This window comes from Trichosurus vulpecula, chromosome 4 (genome assembly GCF_011100635.1).
Source record: "Trichosurus vulpecula isolate mTriVul1 chromosome 4, mTriVul1.pri, whole genome shotgun sequence".
Classification (NCBI taxonomy): domain Eukaryota; kingdom Metazoa; phylum Chordata; class Mammalia; order Diprotodontia; family Phalangeridae; genus Trichosurus; species Trichosurus vulpecula.
Window position 1 is genome coordinate 102,560,257 of NC_050576.1, and position 14,914 is coordinate 102,575,170.

General features: G+C 48.6%; 1 protein-coding gene across 1 annotated transcript; it reads left to right on the forward strand.

Moving 5' to 3' along the window:
- The first annotated feature begins 6,600 nt into the window (after nucleotides 1-6,600).
- Nucleotides 6,601-14,702, forward strand: ELF3 (E74 like ETS transcription factor 3). Its single transcript, XM_036756663.1, has 9 exons — nucleotides 6,601-6,677; nucleotides 7,546-7,711; nucleotides 8,072-8,293; nucleotides 8,744-8,836; nucleotides 9,265-9,384; nucleotides 9,624-9,716; nucleotides 10,341-10,457; nucleotides 12,117-12,312; nucleotides 13,755-14,702. The coding sequence occupies exons 2-9, from the start codon at nucleotides 7,558-7,560 to the stop codon at nucleotides 13,870-13,872; spliced, it is 1,113 nt and encodes a 370-aa protein (XP_036612558.1). The 5' UTR covers nucleotides 6,601-6,677; nucleotides 7,546-7,557; the 3' UTR covers nucleotides 13,873-14,702.
- The last annotated feature ends 212 nt before the right edge of the window (nucleotides 14,703-14,914 follow it).

A 14,914-nucleotide genomic window follows, 5' to 3' on the forward strand; every position in this document is an offset into this window, starting at 1 on the left:
GAACTCTATGACCACAATCATCAGCCCTAACTCCCTTGTAACTATTTTTAAATTCAATCTGTATATTTTTTTCTGAAAACAATTCACAGACTTTGCAAACTATGTTAATTCCTACTGTGGAAAAGCAAAGATTTGGTACAAATCTGAAGGGACTGGTACTTCTATTTCTTCCACTCTCTAATTCAAACCAAATCAATTCTTAACCTCTGTATGGTCTCCCATCCTTTGACTCATTCTTTTTCTCCCAGTCCACCTCTGTCACTCTGACTTCATTTGACGCCCTGCCCATAGTTGGCCTCTATGTTTCACTATGTTTTATTGTTGCTGTTCAGTTGTTTTCAGTCATGTCTGACTCTTTGTGACCCCACTGGGGGTTTTCCAGCTCATTTTACAGATGAGGAAACTGAGGCAAATAGGGTAAAGTAATTTGCCCAGGGTCACACAGCTAGTAAGTGTCTGAGGTCAGATTTGAACTCAGGAAGAAAAGTTTTCTTGACTTAGGCCTGGCCCTCTATCAATTGCACCACCTACTTCCTTGGCCTTTCTTCTTTTCCCAATCAGTGACTTCTTATCCCTGGCTAAATCTCATGTTCTTAATTTCTCTTCTTTTGCTCCTAAGCTGCTAAACACTTCTGGAGAAAATCACAAAACTGAGCTGATTTCACCCACTACAGATTCATTGCTCAGGCTGACCCATATACCTGCTAACCTATCCTTTTACTCTGCCCTTATGGATTTCTCATCTCTATACCAGGAATGCCAAGGCACTCCCCCAAAGCCGAGTCTCACAATAAGATGTTAGCTCCTTGAACTAGGTGTGAAGTCTTTGATTTTCAAAAAGGGAGAAGCCTCCACCAAGAGACAAACAGACAGGATGCAGATAACACTAGGAGGCAGACACAGACACAACAGCACACATTAGAAGCAGACAAATGGGCAGCAGGCACAAACAGAACAGACAGACAGCAGCAGCAGACATTGGATACTGACACAGACATAGACACAGACACAAACACCCAAGAGAGGTAGACCAGTACTCTCAGTGAGAAGGGCAGGGACACTAAGCTACAGGTAGACCTGGAGAGAGGCTTTGAACAGTCTGCGGTATTTGGCAGCTGTCACCAGAGAGAGGAGTGTCTCAACAATAGAGACAGGATAGGAGATTTAGAATCTCATTGAAGAAGGAAAGAAAATCAAGTCAAGTCAACAAGCATTTATTAAATGATTACCATGTGACAGGCACTGTGCTGTGTGTTGGGAACACAAATGGAAGAAAAAGAAAAGACAGCCCCCTGCCCTCAAGGAATTTACACTTTAGTGGGAGAAGTCGTTATATAAAAGCAATCAGGAAAGTGGGGGTGACAATAGAGAAGGTAGCTGTGTCAGGGCACGGTGGAGAAAGAAGTCCAGAGAGCCAAATGACCAAATGACCACTAGGGTCCTTTCAAGTTTTAAGTCCATGATTTGTAATCAGAGAGAAATGTTCAGCTTCACTTGAACCTGGAGAGAGAACCATAGTACCAGCTGTTTCATCTTCAAGGTCCCAAAGAAGAAGGAACACCCCAAGGAACCAGGGGTGTTGAGGAGAAAATTACACTGATTTTTTAACTAAGTTTTGTAGTATATCTGGCTACATAACAACTAACTTTTATGTAGTGATTTGTGGTCAGCTAGGTGATGCCATAGTGCACAGAGAACTGGGACTGGAATACAGGAGACTCATCTTCCTGAGTTCAAATATGGTCTCAGACACTTCCTAGCTGTGAGACCCTGGAAAAGTCACTTCACCCTGTTTGCCTCAGTTTCCTCATCTGTAAAATTAACTGGAAATGGCAAAGCACTCCAGCGTCTTTGCCAGGAAAACCCCAAGTGTCAGACATGAAGAATACAATACAACTGAAAAACAACTGAACCAAAAATACGTTTTATAGTTTGCAAAGAATGTTACAGATATTGATCGCATTTGAGCCTTGTAGAAACCCCATGTGATAGGAATTGCAGTCCCATTTTTATACAAGCTCCAAGAAATTAAATGGCTTGCCCACAGTTACAAAGCTAGAAAGCGTCAGAGGCTGAATTTGAACCCGGGGTCTTCCTCTCTTCTGCTCTAATGCTCTATCTATGATGCTACACCAGAAAGGAGGATTGGTTTCCATCTCTGCAAAAGAGAGGAAAGTTAGATTTATATCAGGTTAAATAAGACCTCACCTATATCCGCAGTCTTGTTGGCCTGAATGTTTGAGGAAAGCCAAGGACTCTTTGGAGGAGAGGCATGGGCTGAATTCTTATATTCTCAGGGGAACCTTGGGTAGGGCGAAAAGGAGCTTGAGAAATGATTACTGAGAGACACCTTTAAGGTGAAATCATGTCAGGGCCAAGCTCAAATCCCACCTCCTGCAGGGGCCTTTCCTGGTCTTCTCCATCACCTCCCTGCTCACCCCCCTTTTGTTCTGTTCGCACCATATGTGGTTTTGTTTTTGTTCAGTCGTGGCTGACTCTTAGTGACCTCATTTGGGGTTTTCTTGGCAAAGACATGGAGTGGCTTGCCATATCCTTCTCCAGCTCATTTGACTGATGAGGAAACTGAGGCAAACAGGGTTATGTGACTTGCCTAGGGTCACATAGCTCCTAAGTGTCTGAGTTCACATTTGAACTCAGAAAAATGGGTCTTCTGCGCTCCAGTTCCTATGTTCTGTGCACTATGGCGCCACCTAGCTTCCAGCTATATGTGGTACACGTAGGATTTTTTGGTGCGCTATCTGCACCATTAGTATGTGAGCTCCACGAGGGAAGGGCTGTGCTTTCATTTTTCTTTGTATCCCAGCCCTTAACACTGTACCACAGGCAACAAAGAATTCTTAAGAAATGATCAATTTAATAAATGTTTATTGACTGAATGACACACTTACTACTTCCTTTTCCCCACAGTGACTGTACTGAACTTTACCCTGCTTTAGATTTGGAGACTTAGAGAAAGAAGGGATTTCAGAAGCAGCAGTCCGGCTTTCCTTATCTTACACAGGAGCGGAGGAGGCAGGGAGAGGCTGCTCCTTCCCGGGGCTGGGGACCCGGGGCCTGTGACTCCAGACGAGAGAGAGAGAGAGAGAGAGAGAGAGAGAGAGAGAGAGAGAGAGAGAGAGAGTGTGTGTGTGTGTACCATCCCTCTTCCCCTGCTGGACGTGCACTCCATACCCCGCCAGCCTGAGGGTCTCAGGCTGTCCCAGCTAAACTTCCCCAGCAAACTTCCAAGGCTTCTCTCTGTTTTCTCTCTGTCTCTGGTCTTCTCTCTCTCTCTCTCTCTCTCTCTCTCTCTCTCTCTTTCATCTTCTTTCCCTCTCTTCCATCTCTCCCTCCGTCTCTTTCCCTTTCTCTCTCTTTCCACCCTTCCTCCCTCTCTGTATCTGTCTCTGCCTTTCTCTCTCCCTCCCTCCCTTTTCTCTCTTCTCTTTCTTTCCCCCTTTCTCCCCCTCTTTTTCTTCTCTCTTTCTCTCTCTCCATCTCTCTCCTCTCTCTCTTTTTCTCCCTCTCTCCCTTTTCTCCCTCCCTCCTTCTCTGTGTCTCTCTGTCTCCTTCCCTCTGGTCTCAGAAGATAGTCACCAAGGCTAAGCTGTGCCCTTGGTTGCACTTTCTTCGCCTTCTTGCAGGACTTTCCAATGTCAGTCAATCAATACCCTACCCCCCCCCCAACAATATACTTCAGTTTCTCCCTTTTCCATGGTACCCTGCTTCCTGTCTCTTGGGGACATGCTGAACTACTGAAGGAACATAATGAACCATTCTTTAGGTGGGGGGAGGTGGGGGGGGAGGGAGGAAGGAGGGGAGAGCTCCCCTGTTCCTTTCTGTCTTCTATACCTCTTGGAGCAGCTAGGTGGTGTTGTGCCAGACTTGGATTCATGAAGACCTGAATTTGAATCCTGCCTGAGACACTAGTTGTGTGAGCCTGAGCAAATCATTTAGCTCCTCTCTGTTTTCCCATCTGTAAAATGGGGATAACAATGACACCTACCTCCCAAGGTCATTGTGAGGACCAAATGAGATAATGTGCATGAAGCATTTTGTAAACTTTTAAGTGTTCCATGTTAACTACTGTAATTATTTCTATTTTTCCACAATTCCTCCCTGCCATGAAACTGCCTTCAAGTCAATGCTCTTCTCTGTTCTCTTTCCTCCCACCCCCTCTTCACTCACTGCCCTCAATTCCTCCCTCCCTGTAGGACTAAATAAATGGAGAGAGGCTGGTGCTGTGGCCCAAAGACCCATCCAGCCTCTCTGGAAGCAGTGTGGCACAGTGGAAGAAGACTGGGCTTGGTTCTGAGTTGGAGTCACACAGCCTGGGTTCAAGTCACTGCTCTGCTCCTTATGACACATGTTACGTTGGCAAGGGGGGGGGGAGGTCACTTCCTTTGTGGGGGCTTTCGATTCCTCCTCCATGTTAAATTAAGGCAGGGGACCCGGTTCCCGAGGCCCCGGTTCCCGAGGCCCCTTCTAGCTTTGACCACCTGAGTCAGGGACTCTCCCTCTGCCCTTTCTCCCTCCCTAGGAGGGCCATCAGGGTTCTCCTCAGGGCAGAGGACACGTGAGCAAGTGCCTAGGGCTGCGAGCAGGTTCTCCCACATTCCAGGGTGAGTCCTAGGTGGAGGGTGTGCCTGCCTCAGGCTTCTAGGGGAGGCCCCCTGAAGGGCTGGGGAAAATCCTATGACCAGAGCCCCAGGCTGCTTCTGCCACCCCCGGCCCAGTGGGCCTTGGGGCATTAACGCCTTGTCTCCTGGATGCCATCTCCCAGCAGCTTCAGAGAAGAGAAACCTGAGGCTCATTACCCAGACAAAAACCTGGGGGAGCAGGGTTGCTCCTGGGGCTCACAGTCACAGAATGGCTGGTTTTTCCTTTTCTTTTCTTCTTGTTTAGGGGAGAGGAGAGAAATAAATGCTTGTTAATTGACAATTTTAAATTTAGCTTGAAAAAAATATTGTGTCCTATCTGAAGAAGACACTGTTGGGAAGGAGTACTAAGTAACCCACTGTGCTCTAAATATGGTGACATAGATATATGTATATATAACGTGGTGGGAATATATAGCATAGTGTACGTACACACATGTGCATACATTTACATATATGTATCTATACACACATCTATACATATGTATACATACGTGATAAGGGGAGGGAAGGACAGTCCACCTGCAGCCCTCAGTGTATCTTTTGCTTCCCTTCTCCTGTGGTGTCTCCCCATTGGATCCTGGTGAGGAGATAGGGCTTGCCCCGGGTCCCACAATGAGGAAGGGGCATTAGCACTCAGAACCCACAGATTCCCCTGTCTTCCCTTCCCACTCCAGCCCCAGGGTGCATTCCCAGGCAGTTAAGGCCCCTGAGGAGCGCTTGGGAAAGTTTTGACCACCAGGGGGCAGCAGGCAAGCATCGGTCAATCGTTGGGGCGTTGGAAAGAGGATGGGGTGAAGGATGAACTGCTTAGTAGATGAGGGAGGGAGAAGAGAAAGGCAGCCACGATCTTAGCTGCTTCCAGCCTCTCTGGATAGCGGAGAGGAAGAGAAAATGACCTCAGGTTACAGTCCAATGTCGTGTATTGTTAACGACAAAAAAAAAATCCTTAAAAAAAAATTCAGTCTGATTTGAGACTCCCATTAAATCTTGTGATATGCCCATTTTGCAGATGGGAAAGCTGAGGCTCAGAGAAGTTTAAGTGCCTTGCCCGTGGCCACACTGTCAGTGGCAGGGCCTGGATTCAAAAACTAAAGCCTTCTTGACTTCCAGGCCAATGCTAACGGGCAGGTCCCGAGCCAATGTCCAAAACCCTCCATGTCTCCTCTGCTCCATTTCTGGTTGAGCAGTCCCATGTCGCTCCCCAGAAGTAGCTGCAGCCAGAGCTTTGAATCTGGCAAAAGATGGGCGTCTGGTCCCTCGACCAGCACAAGATCCCTCCAGAATTCAAGTACAGGCTGCCCGGGGCTGAAGAAGCAGATTGTGACTATCCCAGTCTTCTCAGCTTTCTCAGTCTCCCCTCCCCCCCATTCTTAGATCTCCAAGCACTTACAGGGCTCATCTGTAATATAAAGGATGGTGGGGTACACGTTCCCTAAGATCCCTTCCAAAGCTTAATCCCAAAACACAGCACCAGCTCCCACCCAACTCTGATCCCAAGGCACCTCTGGGGGACAGTCAAGAGTCTGGCAACTCACCCCACACTTGCCTCTTTCTGCAGACCCCCTGAGGAATTTCCTGAGTCCCAGGGTGGTACCACCAGGGGTGCCCACCCTCTCTCCTGCCAGTTTCCCCCACCCCAGAGGGTGAAGGATGACAGACACTGACAATCATTAAACCAGCCTAGCCTGATTTCCCAGCACCCTCCCGCTCGCCAGCCTGGGACATAATATGCAAATCACCAAGGGCAGGGAGCCTGGGTCCCGAGGCCAGGAAATCCCCTTGGTCCAATGAGGCTGCCCGCCTCAAGGCTAACCCGCTCAGGTTACTGCGGGGAGCCGCCTATAAAATGCTTCTGCGTTGGGAGGAGTCTGCCTTAGGCTTTATTTAGGGCGGAGTGAGAAGGGGAGCCATAGGTAGATAGATGCTGTGTTCACTTACCTGCCGGAGTTAACTTGTTACCGGATTACCCGCTGCTGCCGGCTGCCCTGCGCCCTCCGTGTTCTGCCTTACACTCTGGTAGGTTCCCAACTCACCTCCAGGGAAAGCATGCTTCGGCAGCCTGGGGCTGCCCAAGGACTTTTATGTAGGACTTGGGGAGGAGAATGTGCCTCCACCCCATTCGGGGCATGAGGCTCCGATGGAGGGATTTTCAGGTCTTTGATTTGTCCCAATGACTCAGGGAAGCTCATGGGGAGTGGGGGGGACACCTCTGATTTGAGGGATTCTTTGGCATGATTCTCTCCATCCCGACCTGCCCCAGAACATTAAATTTCAGAGAAGGGGATCTTGGTGAAGAGGCAGAAGTCAGCATTAAAGAAATCACTTTTCCTGCCTCACCCTAGAGAGGATTTCTCAGAGAACGTTGGGTCTGGGCAGACAAAAGACTTAAATCCTAAGCTACCTGCCTACCCACACCAATCAGCAATTTCTTTTCTACTTTCAATCTCAGCCCTATTCTTGAGACTGTATGGGGAATTCCTGATCAGAGTCTCGGGTTTGGGAGATGCTAGCTCTCTCCCGGACCACCTGAAGTGGAGACAGACAGCAGACTCTGATTGATATCCCTGCTGTTTCCACCGACTAGATGAATGACCTTGAGCAAGTGGCTTCATTTATCTGCAGACCTCCATTTGCACATCTACAAAATGAGCTGTTGGGAGAATTGAACTCCTTCCAGATTTAAAACTCTTTAGTTCCTATGGGGAGTTCTTAAGGGGAGGATGGAGCTGAGGTATGGGAGGGTTTTGTGCCCAGGATTTCTACCTTAGCCCAAACCTCTGAGTCCCGGGGAGGGTAACCAAAAGTGTGTCTAATACGCCAAATGGGAGCCTTGGTCTCTGATCCCTGACCCTAGTTTTTCATCTCTCCTCAACCTTAACCACAGAGAGGGAACCTCATGGCTGCGTCTTGTGAGATCAGCAATATTTTCAGCAACTATATCAGCGCCATGTACCAGGCAGAAGACCCAGCTCCGGCCTCATCAGCCACCTTGGGTGGGGACGACCCGGTGCTGACCCTGAGCAATCCGCAGATGCCCCTAGAGGGCACAGGTGGGTCCTGGGAGCACAGGGAACTGGGGAAGAGGAGTATAATCTTCTGAAGAGCTTGGGAGTCAGGAAGGCAAAGGAGAAGGGAGTTGTAGATGGCTTCCCTGCCCCTAAAGAGTGGGAGAGAGAGAGAGAGAGATTCGGAGTTGGGATCAGAGAACGTAGAGTACAGGAATAAGTGAGAATAGCTTAGAGAGTGTGCTGGGGGGTGGGGGTGGGGATGGGGGGAATACACATGAAACCCTAATACAACAGGGGCAGCCTCAAGGGTCTTTGGGGATAAAGTGTGAATGGAGAGGCAGAAGTGAGAGCGGGCAACCATTTCCCCTGCCCTGTTAACCTTGTGCCCTCTTACTTTGTTAGCCAAAGGCAGCTGGTCAGGGACGCTGCCCCAGCTGTGGTCAAAGGCCCAGGTCCTAGACTGGATCGGCTATCAGGTGGAGAAGAATAAATACGATGCCAGCGCCATTGATTTCTCCCAATGCAATATGGATGGCGAGACGCTGTGCAACTGCCCCCGGGAAGAACTGGGCTCCGTCTTTGGACCCCTAGGGGATACGCTTTATGCCCAGCTGCAAGACCTGTGTGAGTGCCAGGGAGGACACCAGCCCCCATATATCCCAGGGTTAGAGCCACCAATTGAAATGACCACCCCCACCCCCCCAACACGGAGCAGAGCCCTTGACTCTCTCAAGGGTCCTGATGGCCAACCCAGGGGGCAGGTTGGGATGCCAGGTTTCACCAGAAAGTTAAGGGAGACTGGTCTGGGGGTCTCAAGTCCTGGAAAACCAGCATATTTAAGTTGGGGCCAGGGTTAGCATTAAATTAAGCCTCATCCTAGGGCTAAATTTGGGGAAAGTGGGCCCTTGGGTAAGAAGGAGCCTAGAGTCAGCTACCACTCAGATGGATCATAGAATCCTGTAAAAAGAGGAAAGGGGGGGGCTACCTAATATGCCCTGCTGATACCTTGACAGTACCCCCCATCTGCTCTTTCCACCCCCCCACTTCACTTCTTTCGTTCCTTTTTTTCTCTAGCATCTGGCTCATCTGATGAGCTAAGCTGGATCATTGAGCTCCTGGAGAAGGATGGACTCATTGCTCCAGATATCATGGGAGACTCCACCTTTGGTAAGAATTCTACCTTTCCCCTTACTTCCACCTTCTTGACCTAGCCCCAGGAGCTTTTTAACCGGATGACTTCCAACCAGCCTATAGTGAACTGGCTTCCAAAACTTAATTCTTTTTGGACAAACCATTTAACCTCCTACCCTTCAGTTTCCTTGATTAATGGGAAGTGGTATAAGGGGAAGAGACATGAAGCTGTTAGATAAGCTGATCTCTAAGGAACCCTTCTGGCTCTAAATCTAGGATCTGTCAAAAGTCTTGGAAGACCCTGACCCCAGGGGCCCTGGGACCCAGCTAGTATCCTCCCTGTTACCTGGAAAAATCCAAATGCTTGGTCTTCCAGGACCCTCATGAATATGCCTGACTGTTCTCTGAGAGAGCCCCACCCAGTTCCTGATCTAGCCCTACTTATTCCTATCTTCTCTCCCCAGATCATGGCAGCCCTTTCAACCAAGATTTGTTGGATGACTCAAGGTTGGCCAGTCCCTATTACCCAGGAAGCTATGGGACAGGGGCTCCTTCTCCAGGCTGCTCAGATGTGTCCACTTCAGGTAAGAGTCCAAATCTTGCAACCCTGAAACTGCCAAGCCCTCAGCCCTTCTATACCCCGTGACCTTTTAAGGGAGAGAAGCCAGGGCTAGACCTCCTATAAGGACAGGGCTAGCTAAGGAGAAACAGCTCGGCCAGACTTGGGACAAAAGAGAACTCAGATGAGCCCAGGCTGAGGGTGGCCAAAAGGTTGTTTGCTAGCTTGGGGATTTCACTTTGCTTCCTTCCTTCCCTGGTCTAGGGACTGGAACCTCTCAAAGTCCCCACTCAGACTCTGGTGCAAGTGATGTGGATTTAGATCCCACAGACAACAAACTCTTCTCTTTCCCCAATGGTAAGTGAGGGAGAGGGTATGCAGGTAGCGCTCCCCAGTGTGGGAAGGCAGTCCCTGGTCTATTTGAGGGGAATAGTGGTGGGGACTTAAGTCAACTGTCTGGAGAAGGGAAGAAAAGACCCAACCAGGGAAACTTTATCAAGGTCAGAGTGGGCAGTACAAGGCTGGGCTGGCACAGATTATGGGACTGGTGGAGGGTCAGAGGCTCAGAGATCAGAGAGTGAGTGGGAAGTGATGGGTACTTTGAATGCCCTGAGGAGGCTTGGGGAGGGGGTGGGGTGGGGGGGAAGGAACCAGAGGTTGAGTGGAAAAAAATAAATGGGCCAAGGGGAGGGGAGCTAGGGGAGCTTCTCCTGAAGCCTTTGAGTGTATGAGAAAACAGGTTTTAATAAGAGTGAAAAGATGGGCCTTAGGAGTCTTGACTTCCAGCCTGAATCTGCTTGAGTTTGGATTTCTGGCTAGGGAAGGTGGGGAGGGGAGGGAGGATGGATGTTGGGGGGAAGGGAGGGGAGAAGGTAATGACAGATGTAATTCTTATACATTCAGATATATTTCCAGAGAAGCTGGAAAATAGAGATTGGACTCCCAACTTACTCCCATTTTCCTTCCTTCCTCTCTCCTAAGACAACTTCTCTGACTACAAAGAAGGGGGCCTGAAATATGGGAAGAGGAAACGAGGACGGCCCCGAAAGATGAGCAAGGAGACCCGAGAGTGCCTGGAGAGCAAGAAAAGCAAACATGGTAAGAATAACCCCTCTTACTTGGCTGCTGCCATTGGGGTGGGGCGTGGGGCCCAGAAGTGGGCAGGGACTGCCTCTGTTTGGGATTGAAGGGGTTAAACAGTCCCTTGCACTGCATAGTTTCCAAAGACCTTTTTCAGCTTTATGATCTCACATTTGGTCTCAGTTTTCCTCATCTGCGGTTATAGCTAAGGATACCTACTCCGTGTGAAGTCGGGATTTTTCATATAAAGAAACTGAGGAAAGCAGTTTTCCCAAGATCACACAGCTGTTTTGTGGCAGAACTAGAAATCACAGAATGTTAGAGCTGAATAGGATGGAGAGCTTCTTTAGCCCAGCCCTTTTATTGTATACATGAGGAAAGTGAGGCACAAAGCAGTCTTGCTTTGCTTAGGACCCCATAAGTGGTTAGCGAGGACTCCAATCCCCTCCTCATAGCCCAAAGTTTCTTTATGACAAACACTAAGCCTGCTCTGCTCTGCTCTGCTGGGATGAAGATAGGGACGACCATCCTTGGGACATTGAATTTGGGACTGTAGGGCACCCAGGAGGTGGTGGGAGAAAGCAGCAGGGTGTATTAGAAAGAAAATTAGGTTTGGCCTGGGTTCAAATCTCTGCCACCTAGAGATGTCACCAAGGGACCATTTATTTCACTTAGGAGCTTTAATTTTTTTCACTTGTAAAATGGAGAATAATATTTCTGAGGATAAAAATGCGAGTGACTGAATACCTTAGTAATCATAATTGGGACCCATCATTATCATGAGTCCCCTCCCAGCCCCGCCCCTTTGTTCTTACTGTGCTCTTCTCTGACCCTGGAGGGAATTGGTGAGAGAGGGCAAGAAACCCAAGTAGGGCTCACTTAAAAGTCAGGATTTGTGGGTTTCAAGAGGAGATGGGTGGGAGTTGTCAGCTACCTTGCTCTTGTCCAACCAACCAATCAATAAGCATTTGTTAAGAGCTGCTGCATTGTACATAGACAAGAGAAACATCCCTTGACCTCAAGGTACTTAGATTCTATTGAGTGAAACAGTCAATGTATATAGAACAAATACAAAGGAAGTACAAGACAGAGCTGTGGCTGTGGTGCCAGAGTTCATTGGGTCAGTATCTCTCAGTCCTTCAAAAAATCTTTGAAAGCCTTCTGGAGGGCAGCGCTTGGAATGGGCACCTGTGGAGCAAAGTAAAGAAAACAGACATTGCCCCCATCTTTAAAAACAGTAAAACAAATGTGAATAGAGCCTAAATAAGAAGTGGAAGCATGACTGTCACAAGAGTGAAATGAAAAAAGGGTAATTAAGGGGGGTAGAATGGAAAAAGCATTCATCAAGAAAGGCTTCCTGAAGGAAACAGTCTGAAGCTGCCAACCCAAGTCAAGGAACTGAGTGCTAGGCATGTGGGGTGACTCGGGCAAAGACCCAGAGGCAGTGGTGGGTCTTAGTGTGGGCCTCATTTGAGTCTAGTCTCTGGACTAGACAGGAGAGCAAGCCCCTGTTTCTCTACTGGCCTTGGGAAAGCTGAGACTCAATGAAGGGCCCCCACTGAGTCAAATCAAGAGAAGCTTGGGGCTTTTCATCCATCCTGCCGGTGAGAGTGATGAGGCTTGGAACAGAGAGGTGGTCCTCCTTGGCTCCTTGGCTGACTGGTTCTTTGTTCACAGCTCCAAGAGGGACACACCTATGGGAGTTTATACGGGACATCCTCATCCACCCAGAGCTCAACGAGGGCCTTATGAAGTGGGAGAACCGGCATGAGGGCGTCTTTAAGTTCCTCCGATCGGAGGCTGTGGCCCAGCTGTGGGGTCAGAAGAAGAAAAATAACAGCATGACCTATGAGAAACTCAGCCGGGCCATGAGGTGAGCCAACTAGAGGGTGACTGAGTTTGGGAGAGAGCCAGGAAGCTCCTAGTTGGGGGTGGTTGGGGCAGGGGGAGAGGATAGCATTTGGTTCTGGAGCTCTTAGGTTGATAGAGAAGATGATTTGGGACTGCCCCTGATTCCTAAAAGTCTAGAATACTGAGAGGCAGAAAGGGCTTGGAGGACTAGGGTCCTAGATGTAAAAAGGTCAATACCTTACTGATCATTTGTGCCCAACCTCATGATTTTACAGGTGAGGAATTAGAGGCTCAGAAATGCAGCCTTCTGACTGACTTATAAGTGACTTGTACAAGGTCACAGCTAATAGATATTGGAGCCAAGACTTCAGCCTACAGCTTCTCATTGCCAGGCCCTGTCCCCTTTCCAAGCTGCCAATCCCAGTGTTCAGGTATATTTTCATAAGGGCAGCACTCAGCAGCGGACAGAGTGTTAGAGGGAGGCCCTGGATTCTATCCTCATTTCTACCACTGAATACAGCTGCAAGACACCTTAAGTCATTAAGAACCGCTTTTCTGGGGTCTTAGTGTCCCGTCCTGTCAAGAGTAGGGGAAAATTAAATTGATATCTCTTCTATCTTTCTGCAATTTAATAACCACCCCCACTCCCACCCCACCTCCACACACACACCCTGAACTCAAACCAGGTTGCTCCATGACACAGCCTCTAAGACAAAGAGAAACAAGGACAGAACTGGTCATAGGAAGGAATAGGTATGGGTGACATTGACCAGAGCCAGGTGAGGTTAGCTCAGGAAGGCTTCCTGAAGCAGAGGAAAGGTTATGGTCAGAGAATGAGGAGGAGGGACAGTGGGGAAGACAGAAAAGAAAGTGGGAGAAGAGTGAGGTTTTTGAGGAGAGGAGAGTTGGAAAAAGTGGAAGAAGGAGGGAAGAGAGCGTATGGGAAATTGGAGGGATATGTATGTATAGTGTATAGTATAGTATAGGTGATTGTTAAAATGGGATTAAGGCTTGATGGGCTGAAGGAAATCTCTAGTAGAGGGGAGACAGATTAGGGGGAAAAACTGCTCCCATGGTTCAGATTATAGAGAGCATGGTGTCCTGGAAAGGTGACTGGATTTGGAAACAAAGGACCCCTAGGTTCAAATCTTGGTTACTGTGTGACCCTGGGCAAATTACTTAACCCTTCTGGGCCATAGTTCTTTTATCTGTAGAATGAAGGGTTAGATTAGATGACCTCTTAAGAATCCTTCCAAGCCTAATTTATGGTCCTGTAAGCTGAAAGGGATATCTGATATCTAGATGATATCTATCCCATCCAATCATCCCATTTTATAGAAGAGACAAGGCAGGCCTAGGAGTTAGTTAAAAAGGACCTGCCCAGAGTTCTTCCCCTCACACAGGAGGAGCTCTAGGGGATCCCTGAGTGCCTTGCTGTATTTCATTGTCCTCACTCCCCAACAGGTACTACTACAAACGAGAAATCTTAGAGCGGGTCGACGGCCGGAGACTAGTCTATAAATTTGGCAAGAACTCAAGTGGTTGGAAGGAGGAGGAAGAGGTCGTCTTGAGCCGGAACTGAGCAAAAGGGCGATCTAAGGTCTCAGGGCAAACAATGAGCTTGCCCCTGGACCAGAGACTTGTTCAGACGTTCCTGGACCCTAGCCCTCCAAGCCCCTTCAGGGAGGGTGGGTGCCCGTGTTGGCGCTGGAAGCCAGTGGGTGTGCCCCAGTGGAGTGAAACTGAACTTTGGCCTGCCATGGGTTTGTTGTCAACAGTGGTCATGGGATATGGAGACTTTGGGCCCCTCCCTCCTCTTTTTTCCTCTTGGAATTACAAGCCCTCTGGATGGATGGCAGCTGTGGTGCTGCTGACCGAAACCAAGAGGTCGCTGAGCTGGGATCCTAGATGTCAAATGGGAGCGAAGGAGCCTTTTCCCTAAGAACCCTGGATTGGCACTATTTGGGGGGTAATGGGTGGCCTCTGAAGAAGGCCATAGAGAGAAGGCTACCAGCACCTTGCCTCCAGGCCTGCCCTTTTCCTATGCTTGGACTGCGCGGGTCGTGGGTCAGAGCACTCCCTAATTTATGTGGTATAAATATGTTATATGTATATAGAAATCTATTTTTTCAGTGATACCCCTCCCCTTATACACTCTTTGACCCTCTGTCCATGTACGAGGATAAAGACCAGAGACAATTGTTCTGAAGCCAGTGACTACAGAGACTTCAGCTATTATAGCTACTAATGGCCTTCCCCTGGACCGGGATGGATTTGCTTCCTTCCTTCGCCATACCTGTAGCAGGGCTGGGGTGGTAAAACTGGTTCCCAGGACTCCTGGTCACTCCTCTTGTCTCCAGAATGGATCAAAAAGTTGCAATAAAGCATCTTCTGGGGTTTTTTTGTTTTTAACCTATGGCTTGTCTGTCTGTCCACTGAGGGGCTTGAGTTTTTGTCATTGGATAGGATCAGGGTGACAGTGGGTGATGTTGGGATAATGGTGGTTGGGGCAAGGGCAACTGATGAGGATACCCAGGGAGGGAGGAAAGGTGTGGTCAAAGAAAGAGTGAGACCTTAGTCAGGGAAGATGGGTTGAGCTATGAATTTCATATAACTTGATGGGA